This window comes from Anser cygnoides, chromosome 17 (genome assembly GCF_040182565.1).
Source record: "Anser cygnoides isolate HZ-2024a breed goose chromosome 17, Taihu_goose_T2T_genome, whole genome shotgun sequence".
NCBI classification, from domain to species: domain Eukaryota; kingdom Metazoa; phylum Chordata; class Aves; order Anseriformes; family Anatidae; genus Anser; species Anser cygnoides.
In genome coordinates this window covers 9,547,269-9,568,581 of record NC_089889.1, presented here as the reverse complement: position 1 = coordinate 9,568,581, position 21,313 = coordinate 9,547,269, and the positions used below count along the sequence as shown (strand labels likewise).

General features: G+C 44.9%; 1 protein-coding gene across 1 annotated transcript in view; it reads right to left on the bottom strand.

Moving 5' to 3' along the window:
- Positions 1–279: 279 nt before the first annotated feature.
- Positions 280–21,313, bottom strand: part of HIC2 (HIC ZBTB transcriptional repressor 2) — a 59,270-nt gene continuing 38,236 nt past the window's right edge. The window contains exons 3-4 of the mRNA XM_013173552.3: positions 15,844–15,982; positions 280–9,634 (exon numbers count right to left, since the gene is read on the bottom strand). Coding sequence (XP_013029006.1) covers positions 7,886–9,598 — 1,713 coding nt within the window. The 5' untranslated portion in view covers positions 9,599–9,634; positions 15,844–15,982 and the 3' untranslated portion in view covers positions 280–7,885. The remainder of the gene's footprint in view (positions 9,635–15,843; positions 15,983–21,313) is intronic.

Here is a 21,313-nt window from a genome sequence, read left to right as displayed (position 1 = left end):
AGGATACCACCGCTGTCCTTTGCCTGCACGTTTCCTGTATGCCAGCCTGGCCCGTGTTATTCATCCCTTCTTATATTCTAACAAGCAACACATTCTGGTTTATGAGCAGTAGGTGCATAAAATGAGAAGCTGTGTGGCTAGTTAGGCTGCGTATGTGTGGGGCAGTGGTGGTTCTTTGTGAAGCAACTGGTTCAAATCCCTGGGCAAGAACAAATGAGGGAGGAGAAAACGTGGACACAGTCAGCTGTAGGAACAAGGTGAACTCTAGAGCAAAAGATGTAATTTTTCAATCAAGCTTTTAATGAAAAGATCATAAAATAACAGTTTCTCATCACTGTACATTAAGACTGCAAATTTCTGAATGCTGAGATCATATTATAATTTCTGTATCTTTTTATATGACACTTGAGTTGAAGCCACAACTCTGTGTGGCTCTGACCTGAATTCAAGCTCTTGAAGGAAATGAACAGAACATTGCAGCAGGAATGTCGGCCTTTACCTTGCCCTGCCCTCTTCTCCCCCTCCCCAGGAAACATCCAGGGCACCTAGACTGACTGACAATTAAGGCTTAAAATTAAAAAGAGAGAGAGAGAGAGATGGAACATCCCCTTTTTAGTTGTATTTAAAGTATTAAAATAAAGTGGGGGAAAATATCCAGCCAGCCAAAACAAGGTCCTGTCCTCATTAGAAAAGTTATCCTCAGCCAATTATCCTCAACTCTTGTGGAAGTTAGAGCAACAGTTGTCCAGGTGCTTCGATTGATAATTTGTGAACGAGAAAGTTTAAAAAACATCCCACTCTTCAGGAAAAGCAAGCACTATGAGGTGTGTCCCATAACTGCCAGCAAATTTTGTAGCACAAAGGATTGTTTTAAACCTTCCCTACAGCATCCCACGGGGTCTTCTCTGTTCAGAAAACACCGATCCGTTTGTCTCTATATTTTGAAGCCACTGGGCTTCAAGGAGAAGAGACAGCAGTGAGGTGGAACAGCTAAACAACAAATTAATTTCTCTCTCTAAATTTATGTTTCAGTATTTTTGAGTCATGTTAGTTAAAAGAAGGAAAGCAGAATAAATAGTTGTTACATTGTGGCACAGAGATGAACTAGGGCTGAAATGAAGAAGCCTTCCTAAGAGGTCCAGCTGGGAACTCTACAGCAGAGCTGGAACTGCCTCACAGAGGATCCTATAGCTTTTGCTTTTACAAGGAAAGTAGCAAATTTAGTGAGTGTCATGGGAAATCATCAAAGGTAAAATTGCTTTCTTCCCCTACCCTGAAAAAAATGCAAATACAAGGAGTGGAAAGGGGCTGAAAATTGACTGCTTGCCTCCTTATCTCCTGCACTAAAAAGAGGACAATAAGGTCCCATGGGACTTAAAATATTGCAAAAGCAGTTTCTAGCTACTGAAAGCAACCTCCAAATTTTGTTTTTCAAGAATGTGACCAGTTCTGGAGTGAAAGAGTAAGCCTGTGGAAAAAAAAGGGAGTTACAGTAAATGAAGAGACTTTGTTGATGTTGAGAAAATCATTAAGTTTAAACAAAAACAACAACAACAAGAAAAAATGCTAGAAGACCAATTAAATATTCCAGGATCACAGGTCAGAGCTCATTTAGAATTTAAACTCCTGCTTAAATAAGTGTTTAATCAAACATGCCATCTCAGTGATGAGCATTTCTGCTGGCTAGAGAGAGCTAGATGTTTACCATTTAGCTCCTCAAACCCATTTAAACTGTAGGGAGGATTTTTTTGCTTTGTTTTTGATTTACTTTTCCCTTAACTCCAGTACAGCTGATTGGAAAGGCTTCTGGATTCGGCATATACCCGGCAATCAACAAACATCCCTTTCTTCATGCTAATTTTTAAGGTCATTGCAGGTCCATAACTGCTAACTCTAGCAATACTGGAATGAGAGGCTTTGTAAAGTACAGCTTTTCCCAGGGACTCTTACCACCTCACGTGGTAGGGAATCTGATGCTTCAGTATTGTTTGCGAGGCCCGTCACAAAATGGCACAAATGCTGCTGAGTTTGGCACGAAGCTTCCTCTAGCTACCTTGGGCATCGCCTCCCCACCTTTGAGATCCTTATTGCTTCTACAGTAAACAGTAAAAGGAGGAAGAGAGGGGGTTTGGTAAAGGAGCTTTGTCCTGACCTTCAGGGCGTAGACTCCCCTCAGTCACAAGTTGCAATCGGAAGCACACACCTGTTCCTCTGATAACTTTTACATTCTCTGAATTTTGCCAGCATTTACCCCAGAATTCATTTTGTTTGACTGAGTGCACTGGATGTTTCCCTGGTCAAGACCCATATTCCTGCTTTTCGGAACTGAAGCGACACGGTAAAATACTGCTAACCCAGACTTTGAACCTGCACTGCTTGAAAACAATGCTTTCCACACACACGAGAGAGAGGAAAAAAAAAAACAAAACAGGAATCTTAAAAGAGTGACACTGTAACTGGAAACATTTAAATACAGCAAAACATAAATTCCTCTTCTATGCAAAGCTACAAAAGTCCAGTCTTTGTATTGTCTTCACAGGTTATGGTTTATGGCTATGCTGAGAGTCTCTGAGATTCTTTTTTTTTTTTTTTAATATATTTTTTTCATTTTTTTGAAATCCTGTAGAGAAGACCCTGCGGACACATCTTTGTGTTTGCAACTTTCTGAATTACATTGCAAAACTGTGCATACAGAATCTGAGAAATAAATACATTCATTACTGCACATACATATTGATACAAAAACAACACTGTCAAATAGTGTTTGCACCATCTTTGTTAGATATTAAGACCAGGCAAAATTAATATTTCATTTTCCATCAGCCCCCCCCCTCAAATGTTTGAGGTGGCTTTGGTGTAGAAGGTAAAAGCTACAAAGGGTCAAGACTAATGATGGGGAATTTAAAAAAAAAAAAAAATCCTTTTTTTTTTGGCTTCAGCGGTAGTTTAGCAAACCATCTTCATTGGTCATCTTTAGACTGTTCTAACATGCAAATCAAGCTTAGGTTTCACCTAGAAAGCCTTGCGGGTTTTGGTCGGTCTCTTTGCGCATGACTGTAAGGTCTGGAGTGAATCCATCCAGCTGTTCAACTAAAGGGTGGCTCGGACAGTCCGAACAGTGTAGCGCAGGCCTCAGCACAGCTCTGGACAGAAGCAGGAGGCTACGTGCCTGCGCTCTCGCCCTCACCCCAGACCCTTAAAGCTACCCAAGTCACCACCTCATCCTCGCATGGACGTCGGCTGCCTCTGCGCAGCCCCTGCCCGGCGTGGTGGGGCGGTTCAGAGTTGTGCGTACTCTGCCACGTCAGCAGCCACAGAGCCTCACAGAAGCTGCGTGCCAATAGCTCTTTGGTGTCTTCTGTGGTCTCTGTGGCTCCTGCTAACTCCCCTAGATGCACAGAGCTGGGCTTTTTTTTTTTTTTTTTTGCCAGGTATTTGGTTTTGGACATTTTGCAGTAAGGACCGGAAAACAGTTCAGCCCAGCTCACCCATGGCTAGCGTTAAGGAGATGTGCTGGGTACAGCGGCTCCCACCATCTTCTGCCAACACCCTTCTCTGATCTCCAGAGCTTCTTGCATCTCTCTCTACCCTCTGTTTACCCACTCATACTCCTCTGAGGAAGAGCTCAGCTGGTTTAGGCCAAATACCAATATTTGCCTCTCTGTTGCACCTGCAGACTGAGGGCCTGGGCAGCCCCCACTGCGGTGGCCAGCGGCACAGCTTCGCATTGTGGCCCTAGCCCAAAGCACCTCCTGCTTGCCCAGACGGAGACACTCCCAGGAGTGCCTCCGCACTACTGCCTGGGTCTCTTCTGTGATGCCCCTGTAGGGTTGAAGACAAAATCCTAAATCTCCGTGCCATATTTCTGATCGCCCTCCCCGAGCAGTGCTGGAATGCAGGCTGTGTCGCAGGTTTCCCCTCTCGGTTTGGGGAACGCTGCAATAGCCTTCAGACAAACCAATGGAAAAAGCAAAGATTAATTTTGACTGGCCCCTAGATCTGTTGAGGTCTGAAACTGTAAAAGTTTATGTAAACAATGAGATAAATATATTAGTACTTTTCTGAGCCAAGTGAGGTTCCATACTCATTCAAATGTGCTTTGGTTTAAAAAATAGTTTTGTGAATTTGGGTATGAGCTTCTTTATTTTTTATACAACTTTTGCTATTTTATCTTTTTTTTTTTCCTGTTATTCCGAAAACATTCTGGAACTAAGTGACTAAAGCATATACTTAAGCTGCCAGGCCTCTTTTTTTCTTTTTTTTTTCTTTTTTTGTTGTTTTTAAATTGTTTTATTCCTCTTGAGGCTCTTTGTGTATTTCAAAAAAAATTTAAAATAAAATTAAAAAAAAATGCAACTCCCTCCCCCCCACCCTAAAACTCTTAAAATCTTAAATATGAAACTAGTGTTTTGCTTTCTCATTAAAATACAGAAAAATGTTTGATACAATACTATGTCGTACAAATGCAGTTGAGTGTTCAGGCCCCAAGCAGGCCTTAAACAGTCCCTGAAGTTTTGAGTATTATTAGTTATTCATTATTACTGTCACAATTTGGAAAATGTTGTTTATACTCAATCTATGGAACACAACTTTACACAGCTACTTGAAAAAAAAGAACAAAATTTCCTTTTGTACAATACTCTCGCTGTACACAGACTTTATGTCGTATTGTTTAAGTGCTGGGGGAGGGGGATAAAGTTTTAAAAAACGCTCCAGAAAAAAAAAAAAAAGAAAGAAAGTAAAATTCAAATAGGATTGGGTCCTGAATCTTCACAATGATTCTCAAGGCTTAAAAAAAACAAATGAAGTGGGGGCCTAGGGGGGTGGAGGGGTTAGGAGAGGCTGCATTACCCATACACATGCTGTAAAAATGGAATTAACCGAGGGGAGCAGGTTGTGGCCCACCGCGGGTCCGGCTGTGCTTCCCCTTGGCTGCTCGGGCCCAGGCAGCCGCAGCTCCGGCTGCTCCCAGGGGGGCTCTGCTCAGGCGCCCGCCCGCTGTCCCCAGCGCCAGAGCCACCGCAGGGCAACAAGTCAAGGGGGGCAGTGGCAGCCGAAAGCCACAGCGGGGGGCAGAGCTCAGCGCCAGCTGCGCAGTGCTCACCAAAACAGCTAAAAATTGTTCCGGCAAGCTGGGCTCCACTGGTCCGGAGCCAGGCAAGGGGAGCTGTGCTCGGGAGGCAGCCTGGGATCCAGCTCAGCTTGCGGGCTGCTGGAGGGAAGGGAAAGGCAGGGTCAAAGTGCCTAGGAACTAATCTTGCATGGCTGTCCCTGAGCCCTGCTGAGACTTGCTCCGAGAAAAAGGAAGATGGCAAGGCTTTCCCTGTCTAAGCCCGAGACGACTCCGGGGACGTTCTCAGGGGGTTGGCAGGGAATCGAGGGGAGAAGAATTCAATATATATTCAAAACGTGGAAGTGCTAAAGACACTAAAAACCCACCTAACCCCACAAAAGAAAACAGTGCATCTCAGCACAATGAGAAAAAAGAAGGCCAAGCTCCCCTCATGCCCCCAGCTCGCAGCGGGGCCGGAGCAGGCAGACAATGGCACGAGCAGAAGCACAGCGGAGCGGGCAGGAGAGGGGCGAGCGTGTTCCCTGTAACGTGACACCAGGCCAAGGCGCAGTTTGGTTCTCTATTGCTTGGAGCCTGGATTCCAGTTTCCTCAGTTCATTCAATTGACCCAAAAACTTCTTTTGGACTAGTCTACCTTAAAAAACAAAACAAAACAAAACAAAACAAAAAAACAGAAAATGAAGCTTATATTTCTTTGTTTTAGTTAAACATGCTCACTTTTTCCTTTTTTTTTCTTTTTTCTTTTTTGGTCAAAACTTAAAAAAATTGGTTTTGTTTTTTGTTTTTTAAAAAAGACAAAATGTGAGGTTTGGTAAACCCTACGCATAGAGACTATACTGGTTTGAGCAGAAAAAAAATATGAAAAAAACACAAGTGTAAACCTTACTCAATTCAGAAGGGATGATTCTACTGGCTGTGAATTTTTACCACCACAGTCACGGGAGGCTTGAAATAAGCCATAGCTTTCCACAAGGTCACGCCAACAAAGTCAAGGGGGCCAAGAATCGGTGGGCTACGTTCTCTGTCTTCTCTCCTAAACCAATAGCAGCTGTTGGCTGTGATGTCTTATGCAGATGTTGCAAGAACATTTTGTTTCTTTTTCTTTTCATTTTTCTTTCTTTTTGTGTGCGTGTGTTAAATTGTCTAAAAGGGAGGATATGAAACACTTTGGTTTGCTTTTTCCTCCTCTCCCCCACCTTATTGCACTCTGGATTCTAGTAAATTATAGGCTGCTATGCCCTCACCCTCTGTCCTGCCAGGTGTTTGCAGACTGACCCAGATGTGCTGGGGGAGTGGAAGATGAGGGGGACATTTTCCTCTCCCCAAAGTATCCAGAGTCAATAAACAAAGCTGGAAAGGGCCCAGAAAGCTCAGAGAAGTTTTCTTCTTTTATCTAAAAGTTACTACAACCAGCCAAGAGACTGCCAGCAAGCCAATCCAAGCAGCCAGCACAGCTTCTGGAGCTGCATATTTTTTGCTTTGTCTTTGGCCAAGCTTTGCGTTAACATTTCTCTATCTGACTTTCGATGGAAGGACAGGGTGGTAAAAATCCCTTAACTTTAATTTAGCTTCTACTTTTATACATTTAATTACTTACAATAAGAGAAAAAAATGCCTAATCTTTCACTAACCATCTTATTGTTCTCATGAATTCAAGAGGTAGCAAAGGTAACAAGTCTGTCCACACAGACTCGCTCTTTAGTGAGGGAGGAAAGCTAAAAACATACACACACACAAAAAATAAAATAAAAAATAATAAAAAAGTACCTAAGGAACTTGTAGCAAGTCCAGCCTACATCAAACCCCCTCCCCACCCACCCACCCTAGAATTAACCTCAGACCTTCCAGTTCAAACATTCACATAAACGTTACAATGGTTTTTCCTTTAATAAAACAAGTACCTCTAAGCAAAGAATATTCATACGAAACTACTAGAAAAGTAAAGACGACCCCCTGCTCACTGAAGGAAATTCCCAGGGCATCCAGTCCCTGTTCAGTCATGGGTAAGGCAGAAGAGGTTTGTGTGTTTTGTGGGAAAAGGTGGCATGTGGTTATGCGTGCCAGGGATAAAGATCAAAACGAAAGGAGGGAGGGACGGTGAGGGAAGCATCACCATTTCTTGAAGTGAAGCACCCTGGCGGTGCACGCCTCGGTAGGCTGCTCTCCCCACCACGGGCAGCCCATGGGGACAGCTGGTGGGTCCCACCACTGCTGTGGCTTTCCCACCGTATCCGAAGGGGCTGCCGACCCTGTGAGATGGTCCACAGACACAGCTGCCGTGCTCGTGAGGGCAATGCTGTGTTATTCACAGCTGCTCAGACCGCTGAAAAGATGTACTTTTTTTCTTTAATGGCAAGAAATGCCCCTACTGAGTTGGATGTGAAAAGAGGACGTGAGTAGGGTAACAGCAACACAAAGGAACGAGGCAGGGAGGAGGCAGCCAGTGGAGGTCAAAAGTTCCCCCACAGTCCTCCTTCCCGCTGCAGGTAATCAATATGGCAAAGAAGTCAACATGCTCAAAAAGAAGTGGCATTTCTTGCCAGATCACCAAGATTTTGAGGGAGAGTTGGACTAAATGCATCAGCTTGGCTGTGGACCTTTCTTTTTTTAAAAAAAGGGAAAAAAGGAACTTTTTTTTTTTTTAAATGTTAAAGCTACATTTGTTTAGGCCTCCCATGACTGAACAGAGTGTGGGGAGCTGCCCCCTTTTTTGTTTTTTTTTTTTTTCTTTTTTCTTTTTTTTTAAGCAGCAAGTCTACAGAAAGGTAAATCACTGCGGATGGGCTCGAAGCTCATTCTGGAGTCTTTGGCTTATGTGGGAGAGGTATGCATTCGCAGGTGGCTGATCAGATTGCGCTGCTGGGTGAATTTCCCACCACACAGTTGACATTCGTAAGGTTTTTCTCCTGAGTGGACACGCATATGCTCTGTCAGTCGGTACTGCCGGGTAAAGCGCATCCCGCATTCCTCGCAAGCAAAGGGCTTGAGCCCCAAGTGGCTGCGCATGTGCCGTGTCATGGTGCCCCGCTGCGTGAACATCTTGCCGCAGATGTTGCAAGGGAAGGGCCGTGTCAGCCAGTGAGTCTTCTCATGCTGTCGCAGCGTAGCTGGATCCTTGTAGCTCTTCTCACACACCGAACACTTGAAGGGCCGGGACTCCGCGGCGTAGGACTGGTTGGGGTTGGACAAATCCTCAGCTTCATCCTTGCTGCCGTACGTACCTTCCTCCTTGATGTAAAGGTCTTCCTCGGTGTGCGTCTCCACGTGGGCGTTCAGCTGCTCGGAGCTGGGGAAGCCTTTGCCACAGGGGATGCAGACATACAGGTTGTCACCGTAGGCCACTGGCTCAAACCCCTCCTGCCGGTAGACGTAGTTGGCACTGGTGTGCCCGCCGCTCTCGCTCTCGCTCTGGCCGCTGTCATCGCTGTTCTCCTTCCCGTTTTCCACCTCCTCCTTACACGCGTAGGGCAGGTCTGCGCCATAGGCGCCGGCCAAGCTCCGCTCCACAGATTTGGACAAGGGCCCCAGCAGGATACCGTTGGGCAGCCCTTCGCCCTCGTCCCTGTCTTTGCTCCCCTCCTTTCGGTCAAAGGCGCTGTCTTTCTTGATCCACTCCTTCTTGCGGGACGAGTGCCGGAGGCCCTTGCGCTGGCTGCCCTCCGTCAGCGAGTGGTGGCACTCCTCGCTCAGATCCATCTCCATGGGGTCGCTGCTGTCCGCCATGCTGTGAGGGGCTCCGACTCCGGACTCGTCGAATGATGAGGCACTGTTGGCTGCGGGGGCTGAGGCAGATTGGGGAGAGCCATGCTGGCTTTCGCTGTGCTGCGTGTCATCATGGGAGGCTGCAACAGGGAGCGACGGGCTTTTTTTGGACAGATCGAGGCCTAGCTCCTGGTCGCCGGTGCTCCCGTTTGCACTGCCGCCCCCACCGCCGTTCTTACTGGCTCCCCTGCTTAAGGAGTGACAGTTCTCTTGGTTGGAGCTGCTGATGAAGACCTCGTCATCGGAGAGCTTTCCCTTTGACAGCTCCTTTGAGTGCGAGCCCTTCATCCCCTCATTTGACCCTGAATAGCGAGCTTGGATGACCGAAGCGGTGGAAAGTCTCTGACTCCTGGCAGATCTCCCGACCCCAAGGCCACCGGCCTTGCCAGCAAAGGACTTGCTGTTCCGCTTCAGCTTCTTTCTGCAGAGAGCTGCCAGGTCGTGCAGTTGGAGGTAGCTTGCTGCGGTGAGGAGAGCATTAAAGTTCTGTTCACCGGGCTGGTCAGTCGTTAAGAGCTTACCAGTATAAATAAAGTCCAAGATCTGACGGAACACGGTGGGGTTCACCATGTCCGTGTCTAAGTTAATCAGGTTGTCATGCAGGACAAGGGATTTGAAATACATGCTGCTGGCTGCCAGGATGTTCTTATGGGCACGAAACAGGGCATTTTCTACCACAATGATCACATCACAGAGGAAACCTTTGGCTCGTTGCTGGTTCAGCTGCAGTAGCAGTTGTTTGGCATGATTTGGCAGTTCCATCTCCACCTTCTCTTCCTTTCACCTTCACTTTACCACCTGCAAAACAGGAGGACGAGAAGTGTGAACCTGCTGTTTCCACTTGAACAAGTCGACATTTAATAAACTGGCTTAACACGGTGCAGGCTGTGTTCGGCTTGACACTGACTAGGGAGGCCTGGGTACGATCCAGCCTTGCAAGCTGTGATCCCGCTTGGAGTACAGAGAGAAGTGGTTCTCATGCGAAGATTTCAAGTCTCAAAAATCAGATTTGCAAGTATCTTTTTACAAAAGAAATCATCATTGGCTGGAATTAGTATTCAAAAGATACCAGCGAGAAAACAATAGTTAGGTAGAGAGGAAAGCTGTTTCCCTTCCCTGGTGCAAATCTGAAGGGTGAATGGGGAGATAGAAAAAGGGAAGAAAAAAGAAGCATCTACCTCTCTGCCATTTGCATATCTGAGCATGCAAAATAATTAGCATAAGCTGCAGCTTCCCTGCTTTACCATGTAGTTTGTTTCCTGGCTTTTACATGTTGAAGTCTTACAAAACCCGGTGGCTCTGGGATTGAGAAAATGACATGTATCAACTAAATCTGTAGGAGATGGAATTAATCACACTGAGGTGCGAATGGGAAATCTCCTTAAGAGTATGAAAGGCTGCTTTAAAAACCAGCCCCCTGGCAACATCCACATCCCAATCCACTAACCTTAAGGGCTAGAATCAACCCTGAACTGGCTGAAATTCAGGGTGTTGAGCTAGCTAAATGCCACCAAAAGTCTTCGGCAATCTGAAACTGTTTTCTTAAGTCAATTCCCCTCCCTTAGTTTTGGAGGAATTTTGTTTAAACTGATAAAGTCAAATAACCTGTCTCAAGTCACAGTCTCTCTACCCTGAAATACTGAGAAGAGAGAAAGATTGTGGTTCCCTCTGTGTAGTTCATGTATTTCACAAACAGTATTTATGATGTGTTTTAGTTTGGATATTTATATTGACCTTCCCACCAGTATGACACTTAGGAAACATCTACTTTGAGAAGGATCAGAATTAACTAACTACAACTGCAAATTTGGTAGATAGTAAAGCACATAAAAACTAGAATTTAAAGTTGGGGCTGCGGTCAGAAATCCAAGATCTTTTTCTTTTTTACTTTGTTGTTGAGATTTTTGTTTGAAAGTGCCAGCTATTATTTGTAATAGACTTTTATCTGTTAGTTTAAAGTTGTTTTAAAGCAATTGCTGAGTTTCAAACATAGGAATTAAATACCAGACACAAACCAGCTACCTTTAGCCTTCCTCTTCTTCATTCCTTTCCCATTTCATGTTATTATTGAAACAGATTTCTGCTGGCCATACATCCATAGAAATGAAGAGCTTAAGTTTTGTCTTAAAATCATCTTGAGTTAATGTTTTTATTGCTTGTGAGCCCCATTACCACATTCTGTCCCATCAGACTTCAAATGATGAAGCATTAGACTGAATTATCTTCTCTCAGGGTCAAGTATGTGTACTTGAGAAAAAGAAATATGAGTGATACTCTCCTTAGTAAAAATAAGCCTTCTTCAAATGTGATTCTTACTGACTGGTGATAAATAGAAATATTTCATTTGGCAGAAAGGTGGTAAATTTACATCATCCATTTCTGTACAACAAAAAGATTTTTCTTTATGAAAAAAGCTACAGAAAAGTAAACTAATGCGGTTTTTCCTCCCATACTGCTGACTCGCTAGCATGGTAGTTTTGTGGTTACCAAAAGATCTGCCAAGGATGTGCCTCCCTTCTTCCACAGGACACATTTCTTCACTTGGCTAGCCTGAAATTCGGTTAGGCATTTGGTACAATTTCGTGGCCCCAGTTCAGTGTACCGGCACTTAGTTCAGCACCCGCATCGATCTCAGGGGCTTTTCACCTTGACCCACAGCTAAAATGACTGCTCTGCTTTTCTGTTCTGTTCGCATCCGTTCCAGCAGTGGATGAGAACCACAGTAGATGGGGCATTCGCCACTGTCCCTTTGGCACATTAATACTGTTCCCTGAGGTAGCCGGCTTTAAAAAGGGTTGCAGCCAAAGAAAGAAATGCAGGCTTGCCATGGTATTAGCCAGTTAGTTCTTCTCTCTCTGTAGTGTTTCTGCCATAGAAACTCGTTCTGCAGCATCACAAAAACACGACAGAGACAGGGATTACCAGCACTCAGCAGTGTTGAGCACTTTAAAAACGAGTTTTGCTGTAATTAGCTACATCAGAGTTGCAGCACGCAGGCGATGTGTCTGGCTTTAGTGGCTTGCTTCCAGAATTGCTGATTAAAAGGAGGAAGCAACAAGAGAGGCACCAAATACCCACTTTTATCTAACCAGGCCAGTAAAAGCACTTACTTCTGGGTCACCAAGATATATCGATAGGGAAGGACAAAAACACGGCTTGCAACGTAACGCAGCATCTCTCTCTATATATATGCATCATGCTCAAGAGACAGCCTATTACTACACTATTTCACTGCAGATAGAATGGTGCTTCTCCATGCATATAGCACACAAAATCCCTCAATATAATTTTTAAGTGTTCCGTGAAAAAGAAATGCAGGAAGGGAAAGGAAACAGCATACCCAGTATTTTTTTCCTAAACAGACTAAAAAAAAAAAAAGTATGTTACTGAACTAAAAGTCTAAAAGTGAGCTAATTTCCCATTCATGTGGCATTTGAAGCAGTGGCCTAGAAATCTCTGTATATGTGCTTGTCTAAGCCTTTGCAAAAAGTCAAGGATTGCTGCTGCTACTGACAGGAAATGGGTTTGGATTTTTACTTCTGGTTTCTCTTTCTGCTTTAAATGATCTTGAAGCCAGGTAATGAGCCTGCAGGGAAAGCCCTGGAAGCCGATGCAGAATTATAGTTTTGCTTTTTACTGACCTTTATGAGGAAGATAATGTTATTATTAAGTCTCAGGACATTCTGCAGCAGAAAAATTAGCACAGTACAAGTTGTTTAAATTACTTCTATTTATCTCACCTGTCGAATTTTACAAAAGTACTCAAAGTAGGACATAAGTATGGGGTCGGTTATTACCTTTAGGAGGTTTTAAAAGCAGTGGTCAGCTATAAGTACTACAACACTGCCTATCATACTTGAATTTGTTAGCTGAAGTCAAACATGGATTTATCAACCCCAACAAAATGAATGTAATAGAATAAGGCAGGAAAACCTTCAGCCTAGTTTAGAGCCCCATGTTTAAAAGTTTCCCAGGAATTGCCCACTGAGTGCTTTTACCGGGACAGCAACGTGGGTCAGAGAACACACCCTTTTACTGGCGTACCTTTGTTAGCAAAAGCTTTATAGCATCACCCTGGCTTCTGTGTCTTGTGTAGTCCTGAGCACAAAGAAATCCATTCCAAGATGTCTTCCAGAGCTGACCAGATATAAACACTTCTTAGCAATGATGCATTTTTGGGGTAGGGAAAGAGGGGGGTGTTGGAAATCTTGTTAGCAAAGAGAGAAGCAGGCATTATTCCTTAATCTATGGCATTCCTAAGATCTCACTTCTAGCTGAAAGCATGGGACCAAAGATAACTACAAGGTTAAGTCCAGCATAAAAGTTAGCAGATCTTCCCAAACAAATGGCAGGTGCAACCTTACAAAGCCTTGCTATCCATTAGTTTGCAGAGAATGGCTCTTAACAAACCCTGAACATGTGGCTACCACCACCAATAACAACAACAAAAGCCCCAGAAGTCCCTGAAAAATTGCAGTGGTTTATATTTCATGTATTTCAGTATCATTTTAAGAACCCTTCCTTTTCTTTTTTCTACATGTAAATATGAAAAATAAACTCCCCATTCAGAGGAGCCCTGGCTAAGAAGAGGCTCAGATGCATTTCAGGATAAAAAAAAAAAAAGACAAAACCAAACAAACCTAAAGAATATGTAAATATCTTACTGGGGGCCACAGTCTATTAGCATTGAAGTTGGTGTGCAAAATTTCATTCCTTTGCATTTAAAACAATCACAGAAGGCTTTGTTCAATTAGCATTCGAGATGTTTTTTCAGATTTAGGTTGCTTCCTAGTCATTCAAGGCACACAGTTTTCAGAGCAGTGAACCTGCCTAGATATTCTTGTGCAAGTGAGGAAGGAAGCAAGGCTGAGGCTCTCCACTACCTCCACCATATCCATGACACTGAGACACAGCACATGCAAAGGTGTGGGAAATACAGGGCACAAATCACAGAATACAGTAATGCTGCAAGCAGATGCCACACATCAAACAAAGCTACGCAAGCTAAGAGCTGATAGCATTTCCACAAGCAATTGTGCCCAGGGAGCTTGGTAGCTGTGAGTTGCTGTGCCCAGTCTGGAGCACACGGTGTATGAAGATGGTGCAGAACGTACCAGCTGCTCCAGGAGCTTTGCTGCTCTCACTACAAAGCAGGAAAAACGTAATTTGCGCTCAATTTCCATAAGGACTCTGGAAATCACTAAAATTAGATTGCCAAATGCAGGAGAAGAGGAATGCCTTCACCCCGTTAAGTAGCATAAAATCTACATATTCATTACAGATTTGATTCTCTTTAATATTGCTACATCTCTTCATAAAAGTAATTCCGGAATGAATGCTAAATGTGTTATCTTAGCAACCTCTGGCAGGAGATGCTATTTGATTTCACCTCTGTGTTATAGATTGCAGCATATGAATATTGTTTACCTTTTAAGAAGCAACACCAGTGAAGCAAAGAATCAATCAAAAACAGATCTAAGGAATCACTCATTTCACGTAGAGGATTTGTGGATGGATGAGAAGGCTAGACACCGAGCACCTGAGCAGTGCACTAACCGTACTGCAGATAAAAACCAACAAACAGATTAGATGTGATGTATCAAATTAGATGCCATTAAAGCACTAGCCTATTGTGCATGTTATAATATACTTAGGACAAGATAGTGGCCTGCTTACTTATATCTCTGCCTTTCCAAGCAGTTCTGCTGCACTGAGCAGACACTGCAGTAGTGAGCATGGGGAAGAACAAGACAAAACAAAATCACTCATTTTCTATGTTGGTCTTCCCACCAATTTACTTCTAACATTAAAAATACTGTGTCCATGTACTACTGGATCTGGGTGAATCTGAAACAGATCACTTTTTCACCCTTCAGTTTCAGAGGAACTAACTCTTTTAGAACACTGCGTGGAAGACCCCAGTGGGAAGAGCTTTCCTTTTGCTCACTGGCTCATCTGGTCTTCCTCTCCCCACATCCCAACAGAACTTATTTCCATGACTCTCCTGAGGTATCAGTGAGGTGGTCTTTCATGGCTGCTAACCTTCCCCCTAGGAGCTGCAGTTGGCAGGTCATTAGCCCATGCCTTGTAAACGTATTCACATTCCAGAGCAGCAGAGGCAGACAGAGGAATGCACGAGCTGTGTTAGCCCACATGGTTCCCTATCCCCATCCCCTGCGAGCAGGCAGACAGCAGAATGTGGAAGCAGAGGCAAGAACGTGCACTTTTTCATCATTGGCAGTGGAGCAGCAAAAGCTCTTTGGGGTGATCTCAAGCAGAAAACAGGATGCAGCACCCTTGTTTTCACACAGAAATATCTCACACTTCAAAATAGGTAAGAACAACATGTCAAGTTACTCGGGAAGAGGTCTGCAGAGCTGGGCAAGGGAGAGAAAGCGACATGCAAGGCAGAGCAGGATGCACAGCTGTTGTTGCAATTGTGGACATGGAAAGGAGGAGAATGGAGGATTATTTCACAGAGGATACCAGATCAGCAAACTTAAAGTGGCCCTTATTTAGTTTGTTACATTCCAATTAGTGCCAGGCAGAACTGCCCTCCCGGCTCCCTGAAGCAGCTCTTGCAGGACTCCCACAGAAATGGAGTAGTTTTGCTTATGGACACAAGCACCTGTTTGGTACCCTTGTGCGGCAACGTTTGGACGTTTGGTACGTGGGCAATACATGCTCAACTGCTCCCAGCTCCTGGCCCAAAAAGGAGAGAAGATAAAGAGTCAGATGATGTCCCCAGTCCCTTCTCTTTCCTGTCCTAGAAGAGCAAGCAGAGCCTGACATGGCTAGTCCCTTCCCTACTGCATGGCAAACTGTACAGGGAAGGGGAATCGCCATGGGTGAAAGGGGTAGGGGCCCTATGTGCATGAAAGCACTAACATCAGGAGAGCAAAGTGATTTCCAGTCATTGCAAGGCTGCAGCAAAGCAGGAACACCTTGCTATACAAGCTGAGACTACGAGCAGTAGAATGCAGATTAACCACTTGGTTGCCGCTTACCATGCCAGGTACATTGGGCTAAAGGCACCTCCATCCAGTGCTGCCCGACGTGCCAGGTACATCCCATGATGTTCCATTGAAATCACAACAGGCCATCAATAGAACGTGGCTGCACGGATGCAGAATGGAGAACCAGGCGCTGTTAAATGCAATTAAAAAACTGCAATCAAAATTGAAACGTACATTTTAAAATGGCCACCTGCCTTAAAAATGTAAGTGCTAGAACAACCTCCCCTCCACCCATCTCCCCAGAGCTGCTGAACTGCAGTGAACACAGCAGAAGGCCTCTGCAAGTTTCTTGGTGACTTGCTCTGGCCATCTCCATTCGCGACTCCAACGGCACTGAGCTGCGGGGGGACCAGGTGACACAGATCCAGGAACAGCAGATCCCAGGGTGTCTGCACCAGCTTCCTTCTGCCCACGAACACAGGCAACTAAATATCATCATTTAGAAATGCTTCTACAACAAGAAGAACATGGTGCCAGAGCTTCATCGTCTTGTCCCCCGCATACAGGCAATGAAAGAAACACATAAATGCTGATCCTCTGCAGTGGGTCCTTTTCCCTGTCCCTCTTCCCAAGCCCCTGGTAGCCTGCGGTTGTAATTGAGCCAGGCCAAGTCCTTTGACTTTTGTTACATCTGTGGAGCAAGGAGGGAGGAGGGAAAAGGGAATATTGTGTACCCACTCCTGTTTATAATAATGCTTCACTCATAATTTAAGTCTCCATTCTTGGAGACTGGAGATGAAGCTGATTCATGGTGAACTGCAGCTCATACGAGAGTCACACAACTTAAGGTGTAATTCCACCCTTCCCTGCCCAAAGGTAAAAACAACAACATCCTTTGCATGCCAAGAAAAGGCAAGTCCCACAGACACACTCAGCTTGTCAAACCTAGGATATCCTCTGCAGTGCATATCCTCCTCCAGGAGTTCCTGTAATCAGCTCTGGCAGTTATCAAGGAGGATACTTGCAGGGCAGATGGCTAAGTACAGGTCTCTCTCTACAACTGATGCTGCTCCCCCAGTGGGAAAAAGAAACAACCCACTAGAAATAAGCCTGTGGCTGTTCAGGGATTTAAAATAGGTTTTTAGACCCTCCTGGCAAAGTGAAGCTTTTGCACAGCTCTTGATGGCTGCATGTCTCCAGCTGCGCTGTTGGAGATAGAAATCTTACACGTAAAAGGTTAGAAGAATATCGATTATCAGTTCAACCTTAAAAGACAAAAGGCCGAATGAAAAATGCTTACAATAAGAAATCTATCTGGATGACAGTGAATGGAAGGGAGGACAGTGGCCTGGCAGCTAGGAAGTGTCTTCACGAAAAGGACACCGAACGTAAGGAGATCTTCATTCTTCCTCGACATCTGCTGGGCTCAGGCCCAGGACAGCATGTTCCCATTATTCCCACCTGAGTTCTTACCCCAAAGTTCTGTAACTAAATCCCTTCCACAATGAGCTAACAGGGCTTTTGTATTCAGATTGTCCTGTTTTGACTGCTATGGACTGTAGATTTTTAAATCTTGTCAATACAATGAAGAAATGAAATGTAAGCAAGTGTTTGCTTACTGACCTGGGCTACGCTGATCCAAGAGCATTTGCTGAACTACGGACAACAGGCCACTGCCAGCACAAACAGGCCAACGCACATTTAAATGGCCTGCAGCTTTAGACATAAAGGGCCTGAGCCCTGGGGAGCTGGAGCTCCCCTCTCCAACAGATCACACCCTCTAGACTCCCTAAAAGCAACACACTTCATCCGCCAGCATCAGGACTCTGCAAAATCCTCAGCAATACTCAGCTTAAGAAAGGCTCAATGCTGCATTGAGGTATTTTTTGGACTGGTTTCGAGACAGTAGCTCAAGAGCAGATTTACACCCAGATTACAGCAATTTACTTCTTGCTACTGTGAAGCAAGAAGCTCTTCTCCATAGTTGTGTTTCCCCTCTAGGGCAGAGATTAGCAGAGAACTGCTTAACACAAAGGTGTTTCCTACTGCTAGAACATCATGCTGCAGTCAGAAATAAAGCTTCCTGCCAATTCCTAAACAGAGCTTTTGTATACTGTACATCTATTTTCACCATTGACATGAAGACTGCCCAAATCCTTCAGATGGGAGAAAAGCAGAGGCATGGACATCAGACATCTTGTCAGGCAGAGCCAGGCACTACAAACCCTTGCATGTCTGCAGAGCACAGTTGATCTCAGCACAGCAGTGACACAAATAAAGGCTCAGAAACCAGGGAGCAGCAATAGATGTTGGGCCCTCCTGCAGCCCTGCACCAACTGAGCAGGCTCAGCTCCAGCTTGGTACTGCATTGCAAGTGGTACAGGCAGCTTTGATGCCCCACACTAATCTAAGGACTCCTTATTGCACTAAAATACCCACACAGCCAGTGGAGTAGCTCAGTCCTCAGAGGAGGAAGGGAACCCCTACCCACCCACCAGGTAGGGGCCCTTTGGTATGCAAAATTCCAGTTTCCCAGCTACCTTTGAGCCTTGATATACAGAATTCTCCCTTTACAATGCAAGAATTTAGGACATGACTAAAGGACTGCTGCTACCTCCCAGCTAATCCTAGAGAGTGTTAGGCAAAATCAACAACCCTATGAATTACATGGAGTGAGAAGATGCTTCTGGTCCTAAAAGCACAGGGCCTGTTCCTCGCTGTGGTGGGCTACAGTTGGCAGGGGGTGCATGGGGTGGCAGCTTCATGCCGGACATTGCTCTGGGGGCAAGAGCACGCAGCGTGGTGGGGAAGGAACGCTGTGACCCTTTTCCAGCTGAGACTGTCTTACAGCAGCCTCCCAGTTGCAGCACAGCTTTAGGGCTCTGAGTCAGCGCAGGTACAAGCTGATAGCTGGGTTGTGAAATGCAGCAGTTCTGGAGCAAATGCATGGCTTTCAGCTGTCCCGGCGACTGGGGAGGGATCTCCAGGACAGGGATGAAGCAGACAGCTGGGAGTGTTAAATCCACGAGCTGTTGTGACTCAGACCCCTTAGTTACAGGGTTTGTTAGAGCAAACAAGGCCTCAGAGTACTAGAAGAAATGGGAGAGGGTTTGATAAAGATCCTCTCAATTGGCCTGCTTATTTTTATTTCTTGTGTGGACTCAGCAAACTTTTCTGCAGAGAGCAGCAGTCTGCGCAGGAGCATCTGCATACAGAATACTGCTAATGCTGTGAACGTGGTGCAGTAGTTTACATTTCCACTAAGCTCCATGCTGAGGGGTGCAGGGAGGACGTGGGCAGTCACAGTCTTGGACCAAAATGTCATCTCTCTCACCATATGCCAGGTGCCAGTGAGTAGAGAAACAAACTTTGCCATCCCATTTTTTCTGCAAGATCAAATTTCATTGCCTTATCTCATCCATACCTGTGGCTGCAGCAGCAGTTCTCCTTAACACAAATAAGCAATGCCTCAAATATGGCACCTTTTGCATTGTATCCACCATTTTTTTCTTTTTTTTGCCAAGAACTGACCATGTGCTCAGGCCTGTACTTCCAGAGAAATCTTTGCCTCCAAGCACTAACCTGGCCTCAAATTCTTCCTGTATGCTCCACTCCTGTGAAGTCTTTCAAGCAAAGCACTGTTTAAGAATTAATCCTGGTGGAATCCAGACCCTGTGCTGTACTGCCCGTCCAACACCCCTCCAAATCATATGCTTAACTGATCATCCTGAACACTGAGGTATTGGGTGCATTGTAACCACCGCAGTGTTTCTGCAACTCTGAGCCTGGCAAACAAGAAGATGCCAGAAAGCCACTATCACTTGTAAAAGCAGGCAGCCTTACACAGACTCAAGGTCTTGCCAACTATTTGTATTGCAGCCAAATCTGTCCAAGATGAAGATATCCTAAGGGGAAAGCAGAGCTTACGGCATTGCAGGAATGGTTTGTGTGATTTTACTCATTTTAAAAATTCACGTTTCCTTCTCTGACTGTCTTCAAACACTACTGGTACCCCAAATTCTCATTTCAACTGTTTTGTTCCTCTCTTTTCTTCACTTGAGACTTCAAATCTTCTCTACATTTGGCTCACTGGCTACAGGGAGGTCACTCCACATATGCTTCCAAACCCATCTCTTCCCAGCGAGGCTCGCATCCTGCCATCCTTACCCTGCAGCACTGCACAACTGTGGTCCAGGGCTGCAGATATCTCAGGCACATTTGGCCAGCCTTCTCTGTCAGAAGGCTTCTCAGCTTCAGTGATTACAACCCCAGGAGGGTTATGAAAAGCTGCCCAGCAAGGTCATGGGATGTTGAAAACTTTGCTACAATCCAAAGCAAAGTATCTTACTCCTTTCCTGCCCTACACACTATTCTTGTCAAGGTCAAGGATTTTCTGGCAGTTCTCAAAACACACAAATTATAGACTCTTGTCATGAATCAAGACTCGAAACATGTCTCCATTTAAAAAAAGTGAAAGGGGAGGGGCAAGGCAGAGGAGAAGGTAGTTTTGCCCAAGATTTTGTTTGAAAGGGGAATTTGTAGCCTGTGCATCTTCAGAACGGGACCCCCGAAGCGCTTTATGCTGAACCATATGCACACCCCGCAGCAAAAGAACCAGCATCTCCCGCATCCCTTCCAGTCTGCTCAGCTTCTCCTAAATCAACACTGCCAGAAGGCAAGACAGCGCTACAACAAATTAGCACCACTCACAATTTGTTAAAGTTGCTGTTCCATTGTTTGTTTATTTAAAACACGCGCACGAACACACACACACGCTCAGATCTCACAAACTGGCTCTCTGCTGCCATCATCCAAACTCAAGATTCGTCTCAGAGAGGCATCAAAAGGCAGTGGATTAAACCCATACAGAGCAACAGTCACTCCACTGGAGCTCTGCTTGGGTTTTGCTCTTTCACTACAAGCAAAACAAAAGCATGCCCACACTGTTCCAGCCTGGAAGATAAAGGTGTCAAAATCCTTATTCCAGCACTTGACTGGGAAAGTGTCGTTAAGAACAAGAAAGAGCCACACGCTTGCAAGGACCCAGCACTAATAAAACTCTTAGTGCTAATGCTGTTTATGAACATCCAAGGGATAACCTGCACCCCTTACCAACACACAAGATTATAACATCTTTAAAATAGGAAACGTCTTACTTCATAAAGCACTGTATAAGTTTACAAAGTACAATGTTAGTGGTAATAAATAATTGTCAGAGTAGAGCAAAGAGGTGGCTGTGAAACCTGAACAAGTACCGCCAGTCTCGTTTCATTCTGAGCTCTGGGTGGTAGGACTGTAGGATGAGGCTGGTCGTTCGACTTGGTTTACTCTTACCGGTCTGTTTTGGTTTTAAGAGATTATTTGGGAGATGCGCTATGCTTTTATTTGCGCTGGAGAAATTCATATTTTATGGTGAGGTGATCACGACAAGGATGATTTTAAAAGCTGTAGGAAAGTCTTATCATCCTACAGCCTAATTTGCCAGCATGTATCTGCGTGTCACTAATGGTTCCTTCGCACA